Genomic DNA, 19,992 nt, shown 5'->3' on the forward strand with positions numbered 1-19,992 from the left:
CATGCGGACACTCATGCAATCAAGACATTATTTTCTGTTGCTACAATTAATTGATAGATATCCCATAAACACCTCACATGCAGACTGTGGGTAGATGCTAAAATTGAAGGATTTTGTGGTAAAAATTACTCTAAAAATAGTGAAAATCTAAAAACAATTTCTTATGTAAGATGTGTCTAAGTTGAAACAGTGATTTTATCTACCTGGGCGGGCCACCCAAGTAGAGCCTATATAAATGTAATGCAATGGCTCTCTGACACTGAAGATATTTACTCCTTCGGTATCAACATTTAGTACTTACTGACACTTCATATTTTGATACCTGATTGCATCTGACTTATTTGGCGTCTGTCATAAAAGTATTGAGGATCGTTACACAGCCCTACACATACAATCAAAAACACACAAGCACGCACACTTTCTATTTCTGTCACACGCCTGTGTTTGAGGAATATTTTAGATAAGGGTGGGGCCATTGTATGAGCAGTACAAAGGGCTGAAAAAGGAATGTGGAAGTGTAGTATGAAGTCATAACCCTGTCACAGCAGGTCAAAGAAGAGCTGGCTTTTAACTGAGAATACTCCAATACAGCAGCAGCAAGAATAGCACACAGAAACAGCATGTGTCTACATAATGGGACGAGTCAAGTGCCGGAGAATTTCCCGCCCCGTTTACCTTTTCATTGATAAGTCAACCAATTATAAATTAGTCTGCAACTGTTTTTGTCCTTTTGCTTTCACATAAAAATGCTCAGAAATGCTGAGACTTCTTTCCCTCTATTCTGTTGTCTTGTATGGAGAATGGGATTCTGTAGTGAGTTTGAGGATATTTGATGGGATTTTCATGCAGCGCATACGAATGAGGTGTAAGAGGCTCATGATTGGCTGAGAGGCCCTGTGGCAGGAGTTAAACACTGGGGTCAGAGTAATTTCATAGGGGCCTTTCATAACTAATCTTATTAATCTGCTCCTATTACCACATGAATGTATGTGCGTAGACATGGAGACACGCTCAATCTTTCCTTCTCATTCCTGCACACATTCAAGCAACATCTCCGATCAGATCATGATACGTGCAAGTGACGTGATTGAGGTGTTAACAAAAAGCCTCACCTGACACAGAAGTAGAGCACAATGGGACCGGACTTCTTCGGAAATTCATGTTCCAATACCCTTCGGTCCAGTTGCAGCCAGCTAAAATGGCCCCTGATGAGACAAAAAAAAACACAACAATCAACGCTATTTTTCAGAGATGTTTAAATGTCCAACAAGGTTACACAAAAATTCATCTCATGACACTTAACATTTTCTACTTAAGCCTCCCCATTTTTCTTTCCCTGTTAAAATGCCATCCCTTCAGCCCCCCCCTCCCTCCCCCCCACCACACACACACACCCTATCTCCCTTCCCCACTCCTTTCTCTCTCCGTTTCCAACAGAGAGAAAAACTGCAGAGACAGCTTGTCGCCCTGGTTACCCTGCATGGTCTCCTGAGCAACTGAGCAACATCTCTCTCAATCGCTCCCTCCCTCAGCCTCTCGTCTCTCGCCCTCCTTTCCCCCACAGAGCCTCTTTGACCACCGAGTGGTCAGAGCTGCGGCGTCTGCTCTCCCCAGGCGCACGTAACAAATCGACACATCAACGCTTTAGCTCTGGGGGACAAAGACTGCAAAGCGGATGCTGGTTTGCTGGACTGAAATTGGCAACAGTATTCGTCAGCCATGTAAAATGCCATAGAGCAGAGGCCAGTGTTGCGTGACATCAGTGATAAAACAAACAAAAAAAAACAACAACAGAGAAACAAAGGCCACGGCAATGTTTGCCTGTATGTAAATCATTGGCATGTCTGCATGACTGTCATGCTATGGTGCCTCTGTCTTTCTAGGTCACAAAACACAATAATACTAATTTGAATGTCAGTTTTGCATTTCAAGCGCAGCTCTTGAAACAAGCCTCCTGGCAGAGACACACTCGTGATCTTTGCTAGCCCAGAGCAAGACAATCATAACCTCATCCGAACATCAATCCCCTATATAACGAAGGATCCTGTCAGACGTCCGTTGATGGTTACATGTGATACTCACGACGATCTTGATTCTTTGTTTTGCCTAGAATGATAGCAGCAATGATTAAAAAAAAAATAAATAAATAAAAAAAAATACCCTTTTGTTTGTCGTTGAAAGACAAGTAAAAACTATAAATTAGATATCTGGGCTAAATGCGATTTTTGTTCAATCTAACAACCATTTCATAGTTAAATAAGCCTACAGGAAACCAAAACAAAACAGTCAAGTATATAAAAGCACACTGGAAATTCCTCAGAAGAAAAACACGCCAAAACCAACAGCCACGTTTTCAAAGTGCTGCTTTTGTACATTGTGCAGCATCGAATGTTAACTGTATATTTCCCAAAAGATCTTGCCTTTTCAACGGTTTTCAGATTTAAAAAAAAATTTTTTTTTGCAATGCTACAAAGTTCAATTCATGCGTAAAGAGAACAATTTCATCTGTCGTAGTAAACAATAATCACATGGAAAACCCACTGTAAAACTTTGGTTTTTTTTTTTCTTCAACTAACTGTAAAATTGACCTGCTAGTACACATTATGGTTATTACACAATGACATTTGTTTCACTTTTTTTTTTAAATTTTTTTTATCCCTGTTGTCTATGACTGCAGATATGCTGACAATGGCATCACTGACATCGGTTTCAAGCAACCAAGCAGTTCAGATGCATTTGATTATGTTCACATGCCCTCCGCTCTAATGGCCTTTGTTTTGTTTACCAGCACAACAGGTTGCATCTAAACTGTGATACTAACTTTGCCTGTTGTCTGCTTCTCGTATCACTTTAATAAGTCCACTCCTAATAATTGAGTATCACGTCTGCTGTTAGTCTGGATCAAGTGGCAACCAGCAGTGACCTCGCCCATTGCTTTGTGAACGGCCGTCTGGAGCTCAGAATTTGGCGCCATGTTGCTAGTCCCAAACGGTTCGGAGCCGGTAGGGAGCGGGGGATCTGTCTCGGTCGGATTGGAAACCCAGCTATTCTACTTCCCGCTTACCGATAGCCGTAACTTGACTGCGCCACAGGCATGTCAATCAAACAGACACACCCCCCCACCCCTCCAAGCAGGTTTTTGTTTTTTTTAAGATTTATTTTATAATCAATGATGGGATTATTTTCAAATGGACGGCCAGAATAATCTGGAAGAATACATTTAGACATACGGAAAACCTGTGGAGAAATTTTATTGACTGAGACTTTACGAGGGAAGTTGAATGGAAGTCTGTAGAGCCGAAGGCTTTTTGGAGCCAACCTCTAGAGTCACCCGGTGGTATTACAGTTTAAGGCCACATTTTTCAGAGCCGGAAGCTACGTCCACTTTTGTATACAGTCTATGGTCTGGATGTAGTTACAGTGTTATGCATTGTATGCACATGTAATGCAGCACTGACAAACCCAATCCAACAAACAAGATACATTGAAGAGATAGTTCTACCACGTATGCTGCAGTTTTCAGTGGAACAAATATTTGAATGTGACTTACGTTTCATCTGTGTATGCAATTCCAAAGTATTCCTTCTCCTTGAGGTTGAAGTGTGAGGCCACGAGGTCCAGCAAGTCCTTGGCCATCAGCTTGGGCTGCAGGGAAGCAGATTATTTAGGCTGGGTTAGGTCCTGGTTATATTTATCAGTTATAACTTTCCTCGTAGATGAGGATAGTAGTTTATCACACTGCAGTTTAATTGGAACAAGTACATGTGGTAGAGCTTTATGCTAATGTATTATATTAGCTATTGACTTACTGCAATGACTAAGCATTCTGACAAACACCAGGGAAAAGAGGAAAAGAGCAAGAGAGGAGGAGATAAATGAGAGAGAGAGAGAGAGAGAGAGAGAGAGAGAGCGAGAGCACGAGAAAGATGGATGGAGTGCGGGGATGTTGCTGACAGTGCAGGTACCCCCCGCCCTCTGCCTTTCTGACCCACACCAGCACTGCAGAGTCATGGCTCTGGGCTGGACCACTGTATTGCAGGGAGTGGGCTACAAGAGCTTCCTCGAAAACTAATACTGTGGAAACCTGCCCAAGCCATATGTGATGAGAGCCTCCACGGATCACAACACCCAGAGCATGCAGATCATCTTAAAGCCAAGCAGAGGCCAGGGACTGCTGCCATATGCTGCTGGTTTGTCACATCCTGAGTAACAGAACGCCCGCCCCTGAGGTTAACCATGGGTGTGCCTCGCCGCCTACATTCACTGTATACACACACACACACACACACACACACACACACACACACACACACACACACACACACACACACACACACACACACACACACACAAAAAAGCGACACTATAGTACCAGATTTTTAAGAATCTCTTCCTAATGTCGTGTGCTATTTACTCACTGCACAGCTTCAACTTAGCTACTGAGAGCTATTTAAAGAGAAGGAGGTGATGTCATACAGATGCCAAGCACAGATGCCAAGCGCGCACACACACCCACACACACACACACACACACACACACACACACACACACACACACACACACACACACACACACACACACACACACACACACACACACACACACACACACACACACACACATCCACTGACCTACATCCCATATAAGCACGACGCCTACAGTGATCCTGCTACATGTAAAGGCTCTGGAGAGATCACAAGTGAAAGAGAGAGCTTGAGGTGAAGTGAACATATGTTCAGGTTGATCTGCCGTATATTCCTCTGCACGAGTTCAATAGAAAATAACAGGGAATATGTGCTGGATAATTCTGTCTCCAAAACTTTTTGATGCAATGCTACTACAAAACCCTACAATGTTTAGAAAAAAAATAAAGACTCCCAGACTACAATATTAAGGAATACTGAGGTTATCATAAATGTACAATTTCAAATGTATATTTACAGTAAGGAGTAATGAATCTGACACACTTAGCAAAGAATAAGATCATGATTGTGTTAAATTTGTATTTATTCTATGGCTGCATGTTGTTTATTTATCACAAGCCGTGACTAAAGTGCTGACCTTCTCTATATTTAAGTCCTGATCTGTGTGACTCAACAGAAAATTGGTACTCCCGATCACAGAGACTCTGATCGGCTCTGTTAATTCTCCAAATGGAAGCGCAAGAACTTAACCCTCGACCCCTTTGAAGTTTTTCAGCACATTTCAGATGAAGAAATGTTAGAGTCTGAAAGGAGGGTATTCTTTATAGTATTAGCAGTAATTCATGTTTTGGTTCCGTCTGAGAAACATACACTGGTGGTCTTTCATTACCACATAGCAGTCAACTGCCTTAGCAATAGTATCAATTAAGCAACATCCATGCCACCGCAGGGTAACAAACAATGAGCAGGGGGACAGAGACACATGAACACAGAGTAAACTGTTGGAAAGATGATACGGCGATAAATAAACCCCAGATACACTGTTGAACATCAGAAACGCATGACTGCAGATGAAAAACAACACGGAGAGCATTCCTGTAAGGTTAGCCTGAGCTGCTTGCCACAACAATGTTAATACCAAGCAGACTGTAGAATCCCATTGGCAGCAATGGATAGTATAATTGACTTTGCTTGCCTCTCTCCAAGTGACAATACCCACGCACCTTTTCCATAAGCATGAACTACAGCTTATCTGTAAGATTGCAGATACTAGAAGTGTAATAATGTTGTGGAGGATATCACTAGTGATACAAACAGTGAATGACAGGCAATATAGTAAGTGATATGGCACACTAGACCTACACAGACACACACACACACACACACACACACACACACACACACACACACACACACACACACACACACACACACACACACACACACACACACACACACACACACACACACACACACACACACACCGTGGAGCCATCTATCAGACTGTACAGCTCTGTGCTAGCTTAGACAGCATTACTGCTAATAGATATTTAGCCTGTGCCTCCTCAGCAGCACAGGTAATTAACAGTGTAAGAATTACAGGGAGGTGCAAGCGAGGAGGAGACACACACAAAGACAAATGCAAAGATGACACACGAGCTCACTTGGCTAGTTGGCAGCAAGTCATGGCTCAATCTCTGCAAACAGCTAGAAAGACCTTTGGTGTCTACAGAATTGCTCAGATTTAGGGGGCAATAAGTGATTTATCGGTGGCGGTCCACTGAGTCTAAGGCTGTGCTAGAATTAGTTGTTTTTTTTTGTCACACATCCTGCATTAATTTAATTCTGTTTTAATCCTGAAATTCTGGTTTTATGTTTTAATGAATGCTTTAGATGCAGACTTAATGTTGGAGCGCTTTCACGTCATGCTTCCTCACCAGGCATCTTACTAAAGTGTCCCTTTATGAACGTGGAGTCTTTAACATAAAAAATGGCATGGGAAAGCAACACTGTCACACAACCTAACCTTAATACCCCATTCACTCTTTATCCTACACCACTCTGGCCTTAAAGAAGTGATACCACTGGACTCACAAAGTATATGTTCACCCAGTGGTGTATTTTGGTGGCTAGCTTCCATTTTATACAGCCTGGTCTATAGGTATGCTGTCCCTCTGGCAAATCGTTCCTGACCAATGAGGCATTGCTCCATTAACAAACCGCAGAGGACATGCTATCAAAAGGTAGGAGGGAGGGGATAAGGAAGGGAAAAAGGGTGAATGACACTTCTGGGATTAAGCAGCTGGTCAGTGTTACAAGTCAGTGACAGAAGTGAGATCCAGCCTTTCAGAAGCTCGCTGGCTGGTGTGCTTGTCATGGTAACAACAACTTTAAATGAAAACCTTCACAGAACAGACTTAACTTGACGGCTGTTACGTGATCAGTTAGTAGTATTGTAAAAGTTCAAACTCAAAATTGTTTGCACCGCTTGTGGATTATAAAGAAATCCTTTTTTTGCAGACGAGTGGAGAACTCGACTGCTTCTTAGTTCAGCGGAAAACTAAGAATAACATTGGAATTCTCTCTGGTCCTACTTACAACTCACAGGCCACCAGAACATCCGCCCAGCAGAGAGGAGCAAGGACAGAGAGCGAGCGAGAAAGAAAGACAGCGGTATCCTGATTTATATGACAATGGTTTGTTAATCACGTCCACTTTTCTGACTGTTTGTTATTCCTTCTCTCTTGCTCAAACCGTTGCCACACTGTAAAAAAAAACAACAACCTTTCTGTCTATACTAGGTGGTAAACAGAACTGATTTGATCACACAACATATCTGTACTATACCTTTAAAACACTACATAAAACAAAGGATGTTTGTTTTTGAGTCCTCACCTTTCTTTTCATTTATTTGCTTGTTCAGTCCTTTCTTAATTGTCAAGAGGATGAAGAATGAGAGCAAAAGAAAGGATGAATAGATTATATGGAGCTGCAGCTGTTGTATTTGTAGAGCCAAACAGACAGCTACTGTAGCAATGGGAAATGCAGGTAAAACCAAGCAAGTGGATGAATGAGATAGAAGATATGGAGAGTGAAGAGTGGAAAGTCCGAGAGATAGAGAGAGAGAAAGTAGAAGAGGAGCTGAAAGAAGCACCAATTTGAAAGAGAGGATCAGTTCTGGCAGAGTAATCAAATCAGAAAGTCAGCAGACCTATCCCTGGCTCTCTCCTCCATTTTCTCCTCTCTATTGCCATCTCTTTAGTGTCATCTCCTGTCTCTCCATTCCTGAGCTCCCACCTCACTTCTATCTCTCCCTCTGAGCCTCCTGAGTTTCTGCGTCAATCTTTTTATTCTCCGCTCGCTCCTTTTCTCCTGTTCCAGGGCAATTACTTTCTTTTGTCTTCGTCTCTTTCCCGAGGAATCGAGTAATGGTCAGACCAAAGGGAGCTAAAAGGGAGGTTAGGAAGAGTACAAGGAGCTTCTAATGATTGTGTTTCAGTCCATCTGGCCAAACCATAAGAGAGTAAAAGGGACGACAAAATTGAGCGTTACTAACAATCAATGAAGAAAATACATGACCAGGTTTAACCCTGAGTAGCAAAGAGAAAGCAGATCAGAGTAGAGCTATCTGAAAAGGGGCTTTAAAGGACAGACAGGTTTTTTGATTGCTGCTGCTGCCTTTGTTCATTACAGCAGAAAGACCTGCTCGGAGAATGGAAGGCTGAGAGTCGCTGCAATTTAGGGGAAGTAAAGCTTTCTGTTTAAGACTCATTCGAACTGAGCTCCATGTCAGGACGCATGGCTTCAACAGCGGTAGCAAATCAGTTTTGCGAGCACACCAGGGTTTGTTTTAATGTGTGTGTGTGTGTGGCGGAGGGAAAGGGGGTGGGGGGACGTTTGTAGAGAGATCAGGTGAGCACCAAGAAACTGCAAAGTCACCTACTGCTGACCAGATTTCCCTTTGTCAGCAATAATCGATTCCCTTAGGAGGGCACACATCCCTTCTCTCTTGCTCTAAGGAAATGAGAATCTGTAAAGTGAGAGGGTGGAAAGTAAAGAAAGGGTTTAAGGCCGGGAAGAGGAGACACTCACCTGTACGAGTAGCTCCAGCTTCCTGTCGTCCAGGAGATGGACCTGACATCGCCTCCCCTCTGTCATCTGTGAAACAAAGACAAAAAAACCCACAAGGGTTACTTCTTAGTATATAAATGAATTACAGCTTTTACATGTTATACCATTATACATCGAAGGTAGACCTGTGTATGGATTTCCAGTGATGCCAGTCATACAAAGGAAATTAATTAAATACCTCGCATATTCTGGTCAAACAAAAAGATGACGCATCAATTTGTACAGTATGTGAGCCATGTGCTGTTTGGCGAACTTGAATGTTTCATGTCTTAACCAGGTTAGCTGAACTAACTACACACAATGGGCCAATAGAGACAACGTCCTCTGTTCTCTGTTCATCACGGACATTTCTAACATTCCTCCTTTAGCAGGAAATCCATTATCCATCAGTGGACTGGCGACCACAGTGAGTGAAGCTGCCTGCTGACTATGTTCACCGGAGTGTTTGTCTGTGTTGCTGATACAGGGTTTGCTGAATAGAGAGCCAAAAAAAAAAAAAAAAAAAAAAAAGAAGAAGATAATATCCGTCCAGGCGTAAACACCGAAGCAGGTGCAATGATGAAACGGTCAACTGTGGGAAAACACCAAATATTTCACATGACAGACACAGTCAAGTTATATCTACAAACCTGCCCGGAAGTTTGCAACCACAAAGTGAAACACAAACAAATGCAAGGCGACTAAGGCTTTAAAATTCAGTGGAGAAATGTGGCCTGACATTTCAAGACATATGAACAAAGTGTAAGAGTTGTGTGTGTGTGTGTGTGTGTGTGTGTGTGTGTGTGTGTGTGTGTGTGTATATCCTGGTGTTTTTCAGCACATGTGGAGTTTCTCCACAATTTAACAGGAAGCGGGGACCCTCAGGAACAGAAACACCCTCCGGCTCCTCCCACACTTCCCTCACATCTGTGAGATGGGATCTGGGGGGGAGGAGGGGGATTGTGGGAGGTGGTGCATATAGAGGGGTAAGAAATGTTGAATAAGGAGAAGGAAGAGACGTCCTCATTGTCAACCAATTGATGGGAACTCCCTCTCCATAAAATAGATGCCATAAACATGAACACGAGTGTAACCGGTTTGTAACTCTTTACCGTGAGGATGACATTGGCCACCTGAGGCTACTGCAACTTGGTAAGGGTGTGATCAACACAGGCACGACTTTAACAGACGCCTACTTTCTCACCATTCATGCCAACTTGCATCGGGGTGGTAGGCTGGAAGTGAGACTTTAGCGAAGGGATGAAGACACCAGAAAAAGAGAGGGAAAGAAGTGACGTAGTTGTGCCTCAACACTCATCCCTGTGTGAACTCCCCTGAATGGCCACTGTGTGTGTGTGTGCGTGTGTGTGGCTTCGAGCTGCTCTGCAGGGTTCGGCTTACCCTCCCACTCACCATTGATCTCCTGTGGTTTGAGGGTTTAGATTGGGTGCACCTGTGCACACAGCGAGTGACTTGCACACCCTTGCATTTTCCAACGTTGCCTTTTGTTTTCATCTCCTACCCTCCTGCCCTGGAGTTACATTACCTTTACAAAACGTTCCATGTTTATACCGTACACAGCGATTGTAATTATTACCATAACTACTGAGCGGGAGGTCAGTGGTGCAGACACAATTTCTTAAAAACAAATCTATAACCCTGAGATGCCAAGTGTATCTAAAGTTGCTGCGAAGGTATTAGACGATTCAATTAGATAATTTTGGAAGCCATTTTGCTTCATGAACTCATCTCACTCACTGAGGACAAAGAAGAGGACAGTATACTAAGCAAACAGCTTCCTTAAGTATCTTATCTGCAGAATACTTTAAAACTGCAATGCAGACAGTGTATGCACACACATACACACAAGTATGAACACTCTCACTGGCACTCAGCTTGAGGCACCTGGGAATACTGGAAACCATAACGTCAAGGTAACAAATCACTGCCCTCAGGCTAAAATTAGGCAGCCCAATCTGCCCGAAACAGACGCTTATTGGTTTTAGTCATAAAATTGGCTTTGTGGTATTGGGCACATGCTACCGAGTTTCTATCCGCCGTGAAACCAAATGTAATAAAGTCTCTATGAATAGCTTGATGTCATTAAACATTGGTTGAAAATCAGGACTTAAATGTAATGTTGCTGCAACATGAGACAAAGAGTGTACGAGCAGGATTTTGAACATTATTAGAAGGTCCTTTAAGCATAAAAAAAAGAAAAAAAAAATCACAGTGTGCAGCCTACATGTTCACTGAGAGGCTGGAAACACACATGTGTTGGCTGCACCACCTCGTCCTGGTGTGTGTGATTCATGCTGCATGTAGCCCACCAACATTTCGGACCCATTACCTCGTCGGGATTGAATTGGCTAACATGCATCCTCAGGCCTGACTCACTGGCAAGACACGCTGAGATTAAAAGGCAAGAGATGGGAGATGAAGAATATAAACCTTACAACGCTGTTGGGAAGCAGCCGGGGTTTCGTTATTTCGCTGGAGCTGACACCCTAAATTACAGACACGGACACACACACACACACACACACACACACACACACACACACACACACACACACACACACACACACGCATGCATGCAGAGACAGTTGACAGTGATGCTTGGTCAGTGCCTGCGACGGCAGTAACGTTATCATTAGTTGGTACCTTGCAAACACACGCTCCCTGCGAGGCTCCCACACAGAAACCGACTCCGAGAGGGGTAGAGAAACAAATGGAAAAAAAAAACAAACAACAAAAAAAAAACCGAATATTAATCCCAGAAACAAACGAGTCGTGCTACTGTCAAAAAAAAAAAAAAAAAAAAAAAAAAATCATCCAAAAACACCCCCTTTTCCTGGCCGGCCTGGAGGAGGAGGCACATCAGCATCCATGTTTGTGACCATTAGTTAGTTAGAAGCGACGCGGCTGATTGTTTCCTCCCGTTATTATCTTGTAAACACCACAGCGCCGGTGTGCTCGTCTCATATCTTCGCCAGTCAAGCCCAAAATATCACGGCGCTAATTAACGGCGACCGAGGAGCGTTTTTTTTTTTTTTCTTCCCCTCTCATCCCTCCTTCGGAAAGCAAGAGAGCCTTCACGTTGTGCGTTAGTCCCGGTCGACCGACCCCCCCCCCCTTTCCGCTACCGGCTCCGTGCGCACAAACGGTGCGTGCGTGCGAACGTGCGGCCGACGGGAGACCGTACCAACGGTCAGCCACCGACGGGGGCCGAGCGGAAGAAACGGCAGAGCGTATTCCGGTCTGCCTTCCCTTTTTCTTTTTCTTTTTTGCGCGCTGTGTTTCTCGCTGTCATCGGAGTTGCTTCGAAAACACGGGAATAATGGAGGCAAGATGTGGGGGCGGGGAGAGGAGGAGATGAGGGGGAATTTTTCTGCAGCAGCTCGCAGCCATGAGAAACTGCAGACCACTCTCCGTGTGCGTGTGTGTGTGTGTGCGTGTTACACCCACCCAAACACACATCTGTGTCTGCAGAGCACACCAATATGTCATTAAGGCAAATGATCAGTAACAATGAGCAGTGAGCGCAGCCTGCCCACTTCACCAGGCAGCTCTGCTCTCTGTGCAGGGCAGAAAGACCCTATCCTCAAATGACTGATCACTTTATACCAGGCCAATACCACGTGTATTTTGACAGATTTCCTGAAGCCCAAATGGTTAGATGGTTATCTCCTCTGTTTAAGAGTAAAGGGGGTTCAACCTACATCCTGGTTTGGTCTCTTTTTCTCTCTCTTCCTACAGATTGTCACTTCCTGTCTGCACTTTTAAACACAAATCTCTGGCTCTCAGGTTTTGGCTTGCTTGAATGAATCCTGGCCTTGAGTCTACTGCAGCCGTTGGACTGACTCTCCTTGTGTGTGTGTGTGTGTGTGTGTGTGTGTGTGTGTGTGTGTGTGTGTGTGTGTGTGTGTGTGTGTGTGTGTGTGTGTGTGTGTGTGTGTGTGACCTAAATTGGGCACTTGTGTTCACCTTACACAGCTGGAACAGCAGCCGTTGAAACCACAAGTTGTTAACATAACAAAATCAATCCGGAGTGCCATAAATAGATACTAATGTGTGCAGCAGAGGCAAGGCTGAGCCTATAGGCTGCCTACTGTCAATATAGTGTTTGAATGACTCAGCTTTTCTATTGCATTACAACATGAGTCATCCCCATGTTATGAAAACAGTGCCAGGCCACATATATATATATATATATATATATATACTTTTATCGAAGCTGCCTGCATTAGGTAGAGTTGACTATTTCCTCTTATCAGTTTATGTTATAAACACAGTACGTCTGAGCCAAATACACTTGCACCATATCTGAAAAAACACGAGCGTAATCTTAATTTGCAGGATTCATCAGAAATACTTTGTTCCAAGACTTTAAGCAATACAAAGATGCACTTACATTCGATGTGCTTGGCTTGAACAGCTTTGTTGCTGGCATAGCTGCAACCCCACAATTCAGCTTAGTTTGCTAAAACGTAAAGGGTCACATGAGAAAAGAGGAGGTGTATTCTTTCCCCCTCCTGCTGGATTTTTCTTGTTTCTGGACATTTTTGGCCTGCTCCAGACACCGGAAACTGGCCTGTCCAACTTAAACATCTCCAGATGACTTTCTCTTTGCCTTTAATACATGTACAACCGTCCCTCGTTCTCTTTCCTTGGTCAAATGCATATCTCCCTTTATTGGTAGCTTCCTCAGTTTGCTATCACAAGGGCCCTGTTGTTTGACCAAAGCGAGGGAGGGAGAGAGAGAGAGAAGGGGACAAAGCAGGCAGCGGGTAAAAGGGGTAAAGCCGACAAAGACAGAAGAGGAGAAGAAATGAAGTGCAGTGTAAAGAACCTGAATACTACATGAGTTTATGAATTATTGTTCCTGTTTGGAATGGATGAGGAGCTGAATGAGAGCGGGCAGATTCACAAAATAAGACGGAGAGGAAAAGGAAGGAAGAAAGGAAGCGAGGCAGGAAGGAACAATAACAAGCAGCTGTGATTTAGTGAGCCACTCCGTCCAATGTTCGTGCCCCTTTATCGTGCCCCTGCACGCTCACCTCTCTGTGACCCACAGAGAGTATTTCCAAGGTGAGAAACACTTGTAGGTGTGACATATCTGGGCCCTTGTTATGGAGCCGGTGGGCTTCTATTCTGGGCTGAGGTGTGGTCGCAATGAGATGCTGATCCGGTGGATTTCGGGTCCAAAGGGGAACGATCTGAATGGGTGAGGCGGGTTTAACAAGCGGTGGGTATTAAGAGTCAAGTTTTAGGGTCGGGCAGGGGAACCGGGCTGTTGGTCTGTTCTGGAAAAAGGTAACCTATATTGGTGGAGTGTGATATAAACACAGCTGAACGGTTAATTGAAGCAAGATGGAGAATCTCTTTAACCCTGACTGTGGGACGCTGCGGTAGGCAGTTAAGACTGACACACATGCTCCGTGCTCTCTGTTTTGCTCTGTCTGCCGTCTGCTTGTCCCCCATATTTATGGAGACTAAATAAACACACACTTTTAAACACGTCAAATTGAGAGCAAGCGTGGTCTGAGACGAGTAGCACTGCGATGATTTATGACGCTGAGATCATTATATCTGAATAGGCTTTATGACTCGTCTGCAGTTGTTGTTTTTTTTGTTTTTTTTTACAGTATCTACATATGGTGCAGATTAGATTACAGCACAAGATTCAGAAAAAAATATTTCTCTATAGGCTTCAGTCTCTGTTCAGTTCACTGGTTTATTGAAAACCCGATAGAAAAAAATGTGCGTGACTAAATCCTGTCTTCTCCTCCACCTAGTGCTTCATGTAGTGGCAGAGAGAGATGGAGCAGGGAGGGTCAGGGAAAGGCGGCCAGGAATGTCTAGAGAAACGAGGAGAGATCTGTTTTGTTTGCTCAAGTGTGTGCGTGTGCGAGTGTGTGCATGGAGGTTTTTTGTGTGTGTCTGTGAGCTCCACCCTCCCTGCCCGTGAGTGACTTTGGGACTGAAATGTGGTTTCAGTTAGGGCGTTTAAAAAAAAAAAAAAAAAAAAAAAAAAAAATCAGAAACATACTGGCACTTCAAACAAACTGGAGATATTTCTGTAGCCAACTCTGCTTTGTGCTCATTTTTACTACAAAGCTCCATTCCCAGACTTTCACAAAAAAAAAAAAAAAAGAAGAAAAAAGTATTGGCCCTGTTTTTTACACAGAATCACAACTTTAAGTAAAGCTGACAGATGGAGATGCTTATGAATTTTAACTACTACATAGGCACTTTTACTGGGTACATTGATGTGAGGTGTTTCAGTAGGCACAGTAAAGACATGAGGAGTCATGCTTTGTAGTAGACTTTGTGTGAACCAAACTTTTTGTTGTGCTGAATCCAAACAAATCCATCTCCGCCTTCAAGTTCAACTCCGCTGCCATTTGCACCCAGAGGAGCCTCAATTCTTGATAAACTGCAAAGATACGGGCATCATTTCTTGGCTCGTTCTGAAAAGAGCCAGAGGACATTCTTGCCGTACATATTTCATATATACACATATGTGCAACAAAAGAGAAAACTATCATCAAGGGTACTCCAAGTAATATGCAATATGTGAGCCAATGCTTGCACGTTACGAGACTTTGTTGTATATTTAAGAAAAATAAAAGGGGTGAAGTTAACACATGAAGACAGACTATTATTATTTTGTATTGGTACAGAGAATTTGAATATGCCTTGTAGCCATAACATTGAAATATTTCACCTTGTTCTTGCTGAATTCCTGATGCTCTAAAATTCTTCACAGATTCCCCACTGAAAGGTCACATTATCTAACCCTGATATAACCAAATGCTTTATTTGAAAAAAAAAAAAATGCACAAGAGCTGTACTGTAAATTGAATATCTTACTTAAACAATTAGTGATATATTCATACAAAACAGCGCCAACGGACCCTCGTAATCTCTGTTCAGTCCCTGGTTTAATATCCTCCATTGTTCCCTTTCCTTTCTTTTGCATTATTCATCCATGATATGCTCTTATTTTAACTGTACTTTCGGATTTCACTGAGGCAAACCCTACGTGGCTGACAAAACTGGGGCACACAGATGTGCACGTGTGCACGGACACTCATACGGTGCCTGAAGTTATACTTGCAACAGGAAATTTCGAAAACAAGACGACAGCAAATGTCTCCTGTGATGACATCCCAGCAAATAAAAGGTTTCCATGAGCGCAGTGCAACGATACAGCGCCACAGTGTGTCAGCTCGAGGTCAAATCACCAGGAGACACTTTAGTGAGCATGCACGCAGGCCACCCTCTTACATGCTGCCCATCATTTCTTTGAACTTGATGGTCACCCATGTCTCCTTATTTTGCTTTTCTTTTTTAAGAGGATGAGATGTATTAAAAAAAAAAGTCAAAAGGGATTATTCCACTTTGTCAATTTCCCAAAGGAGGGATAAGCCACCTTTCTTCCACGGCTCTCTGTCCATGTCTGCTCTCCCTCTCAGATTACTCTTGTCGATCAGCTTTGCCCTTCACTGACATGGACTGGACATTCCTTAAATTCCAGTCCAAAGGGAGCGCTTGCTTATAAAGCCATTATAAGTACAATGGTTGTGTGTGTGTGTGTGTGTGTGTGTGTGTGTGTGTGTGTGTGTGTGTGTGTGTGTGTGTGTGTGTGTGTGTGTGTGTGTGTGTGTGTGTGTGTGTGTGTGTGTGTGTGTGTGTGTGTGTGTGTGTGGGCCATACATCTGCTCTGTGTTTTGGATGAAATGAATTTTAGTTGATTCTGTAACTAAAGTATCTTCGAGGAAGGACAGAAAACGGGGTGACAGGGGTGAGAGGGGCAGCTCGACTGCCGACAAACTAAACAAGAGGAGCACAGAGGTTCAGGACAAATAGGTACGAGTGATGTCATGTCTTCAGGACTTTTATCCCAATGAAACACAGTCTTTGTGATCAAGGGGGCTGATCTGCCAGGATGTGGACTGTCAGCGTGAGTCATTCACAGGGGAAGGATCTTTTACCCCTACACCTCCACTCTTCATCTATAATTTACAGAATGAAAAATCACTGCAGACCCCAGTGACCCTGTGTTCACTGATACTGCTGGCAAGGCATGCAGAAAAACAGTGTGATGTAGAATGGGGTATTTGATTCTGCACTCCTAACAGTATCCCATATATAAATGTATACAGTGCGTGTGTGTGTGTGTGTGTGTGTGTGTGTGTGTGTGTGTGTGTGTGTGTGTGTGTGTGTGTGTGTGTGTGTGTGTGTGTGTGTAGTCTCTTTTAGCTTGTAAACCCACTGAACTTAGTTTATTGATGAATCTGCCTCCTTGACTTCTCTTTGTCTTTTGCTTCTTCTGCCTTTCTTTTGGTTTCTCATGAGCAAATAAACATCATGCGCACACTCTTACTCTCACTCACACACACACACATACACACACTCCTGGCCTAAACTCAAGGGCACTATGTGCCGCAGAGTGGTTGAACTCTAGTGGCCTCTATGCTGTGTCTTGTGACTGGATAGAATACCAAACACTCTAATCATTTAGCATGCTGAATATTAAACAGTGCTGTCTGCTAACTCGTGTGTGTGTGTGTGTGTGTGTGTGTGTGTGTGTGTGTGTGTGTGTCACAGTCCTAATGTATTCTACTAGCCTATTAAACATGTACCCTGAAACCAGAACAGCAGGGGAAAGGAGAGTTTTTGGGTAAAAGCCCTCAAATCCTCTATGTTCTTGCTGATTTTGCTGTTGTGTGTGTGTGTGTGTGTGTGTGTGTGTGTGTGTGTGTGTGTGTGTGTGTGTGTGTGTGTGTGTGTGTGTGTGTGTGTGTGTGTGTGTGTGTGTGTGTGTGTGTGTGTGTGTGTGTGTGTGTGTGTGTCCTTCAGGTCCAAAGACCCTTCAGGCTAATTAGGGAGACAACCAAACAACAACATCTCTCAAAGCACTAGCTTTACAGGAGCACAGTGAGCTTCCATCCACATAGCCGCTCTTCGGTTTTTAAACCACTTACTTCTTTCGCTGAGTTGCATAGAAACATCCTACATTGTCAAGGTGACACACGCATGCACATAAATGTTCGACCGGCCACAATGCCCAGTGCTCGCCAGACTAAGATGCAAACAAAAGTTGTCATGGCAACTTATGGAGATCTAGCCGTGTGCACACTCTGCCAGAAATGTAGGGCACTTAGAGGAGGAGACAGTCACACAATGCTGAGACGGTATGACCCAGGAGTATAAATTCAAAGTAAAAAGGCATGCAATGAAGGTTTCCCTCACAAAATGATTCAATATAGCCGATGACAGTATCGTGATCCCGAGACGGCAAAGAAAAGGAAATCCTTTGCTCTAGAAACTGAACATATAGCATATATTTTACAAAGACATAACCTCTACCCTGCTCCCCCTCAGGCTATACTGGCTCACGATGACGTAAGAGGGTTTATGTGCATGGACAATGCAGTTACAGGTACACAGAGAGAAACAAAAACACGTGCTTTCAGCAGTGAAGATGGTGAGGGCGAGGAATTCACAGGGGAAGGTCTAAAACCGGTAAAGAAGACAGGTAGGACAAAAAGTTGGAATAACCCGGGGACGAGGCAGGCAGACAAATTGTGGCAACATAACAATGAAAACAGAAGCAACTGGGAGATGAGAAGTGACGAGGTGAATACGGTGCAGCTTGAGACCTTTCTTTATCTTCCTCCCGGATCTACTTTTAGATATTCGAATGACAAATAGAGGAGTGAAAAAGAGCTATCAGTCCCTCCACCAGCTCTGTCCTGCAGCCAATCTGGTCTGGCTCCTCTGTGCTCCACAGCCGGGATTTATCAATCCAAAGCTTCGGTTCATTGTGACTGTGCTCCATTACTACACACTTGATTCCTCTGAGCCAGGGTAATGAAAAATGACCCAGCTCATCTGCAGGGAGAGCCCTTTGGCAAGTGTGTGGTCTGTGTGTGTGTGTGTGTGTGTGTGTGTGTGTGTGTGTGTGTGTGTGTGTGTGTGTGTGTGTGTGTGTGTGTGTGTGTGTGTGTGTATGTGTGGATATGAATGTGGGTGCAATTCCTCTTGTCCAAAGGGAATCCCATCACAGTAAAGGTATTGAATGTCTTCCATTTGGCCATTTCGCTTCAAGGAGAGCCAGAATCTAAAGGCAGGAGGTGGAAGGCTTTTTGCTCAATAAATAAAAACACCCGATCAATCACACAGATGCCACACTTACAGATGAGAAGTGGGTTCATTTTTTTTAGGTTAAGTGAAGGAATTATTTGTCAAACGCTTGTTTGGTATCTTATGGCACTTGACTTTAAAAAAAAAAAAACAGGTAGCAGAGAGTTTCAGAGAGAGCGTGCACACGTGTGATCATCCAGCCTGCAGGAGTACATCCAGTACTTGGCAGACAGTTTGAAGGCATTTCATCACAATAAATTGCCTCAAAATGATATGACTGACATGATTTATTAAATTCTATACAGTGGCTGACCCTGCCTCCCCAAAGGCCATGGGAAGTAAAATGACTAAGCCTCATTTTGTCTGAACATGTGTACATAATATTTTCAGCTCTTGTTCAGCATTATGTGACTGATGCAGTAAATTGTTGGTTCTGAATACTTTGGCTCAGGGAAATAATAATATTGATTTTCATCATATTCGTACATCTTCAAAAGTTAATACACAAAAAACTTTAAACCTCTGTTCGGTAAACACACGTGGACTCACTGTTAGAGGATATAATATTCATACAAATAGAGGATCTGAAAGTCCCTGAGAGGGATTTCCTCAGATATTTACCAGATTCTCGTGGTAATCCTTCGGGATTACCAGTCTATACTGAGGCCCTAACCTCTGAACTTAAAACATTGTAAACTCTTATATCCCCAACACTAATGCCACAGTTAAAGCTATCACTTCCCTCAATAGAAGAGGACCACCTCCAAAAATCCGATACCACGTCCGCTCTGGCCACTCACTGGGAGCTCTGGCCGCGATTCAGACACACTTAGAGGATTTAAAGGGATACTGGCCAGATTTATCAAGTAGGCCGCTCAACCTTGGTCCGACAAAAAAACGAGCAGATATTGTAAGCCGTGTGTTTTATCATGTTTAACATCTCAATGGTCTCCAACATGGCAAGTGATACCTGGGAAAGCGTTCACATTTGGCGATCTCTTAATATGAAATCAAAAACACTGTCAGCAATGCTTGGATAAGGAATATTTTTGAATGTCGTGTGACAAAAATACATGATTTCTCTTGGACAATGTAGAAATAGCATCCTGTTTTCATTTGGTGCCATGCCTCAAACCAGAGAATCACGTCAGTCCTTTGGGATGATTGCATGCGTGTGAGGAAGTGAATGCTCAATCATCCAAACGCCTGTAATTAATCAAGAGCGTGGTCATCCTATCAAGTAGTGTGACATATTCTCACATTAACAGAGACATTAGATCCCGGCAAGGCTAAGAAGCTTAC

General features: G+C 43.5%; 1 protein-coding gene across 12 annotated transcripts in view; it reads right to left on the reverse strand.

The window, feature by feature from the left end:
• Nucleotides 1-19,992, reverse strand: part of frmd4a (FERM domain containing 4A) — a 101,959-nt gene that overhangs the window by 23,844 nt on the left and 58,123 nt on the right. For 11 of the 12 annotated variants that reach the window (XM_069711189.1, XM_069711190.1, XM_069711188.1 and 8 more), the window contains exons 2-4: nt 8,518-8,583; nt 3,551-3,645; nt 1,113-1,205 (exon numbers count right to left, since the gene is read on the reverse strand). In XM_069711189.1, coding sequence (XP_069567290.1) covers nt 1,113-1,205; nt 3,551-3,645; nt 8,518-8,583 — 254 coding nt within the window. Of the gene's footprint in view, nt 1-1,112; nt 1,206-3,550; nt 3,646-8,517; nt 8,584-11,199; nt 11,797-19,992 lie in introns of those variants that run through there. The other variant, XM_069711191.1, reaches the window with a different exon arrangement.

The sequence above is a fragment of the Brachyistius frenatus genome, unplaced genomic scaffold, assembly GCF_029030835.1.
Source record: "Brachyistius frenatus isolate BFR_SWC_R1_liver_20210118 unplaced genomic scaffold, ASM2903083v1 Contig_97, whole genome shotgun sequence".
Taxonomy (NCBI): domain Eukaryota; kingdom Metazoa; phylum Chordata; class Actinopteri; family Embiotocidae; genus Brachyistius; species Brachyistius frenatus.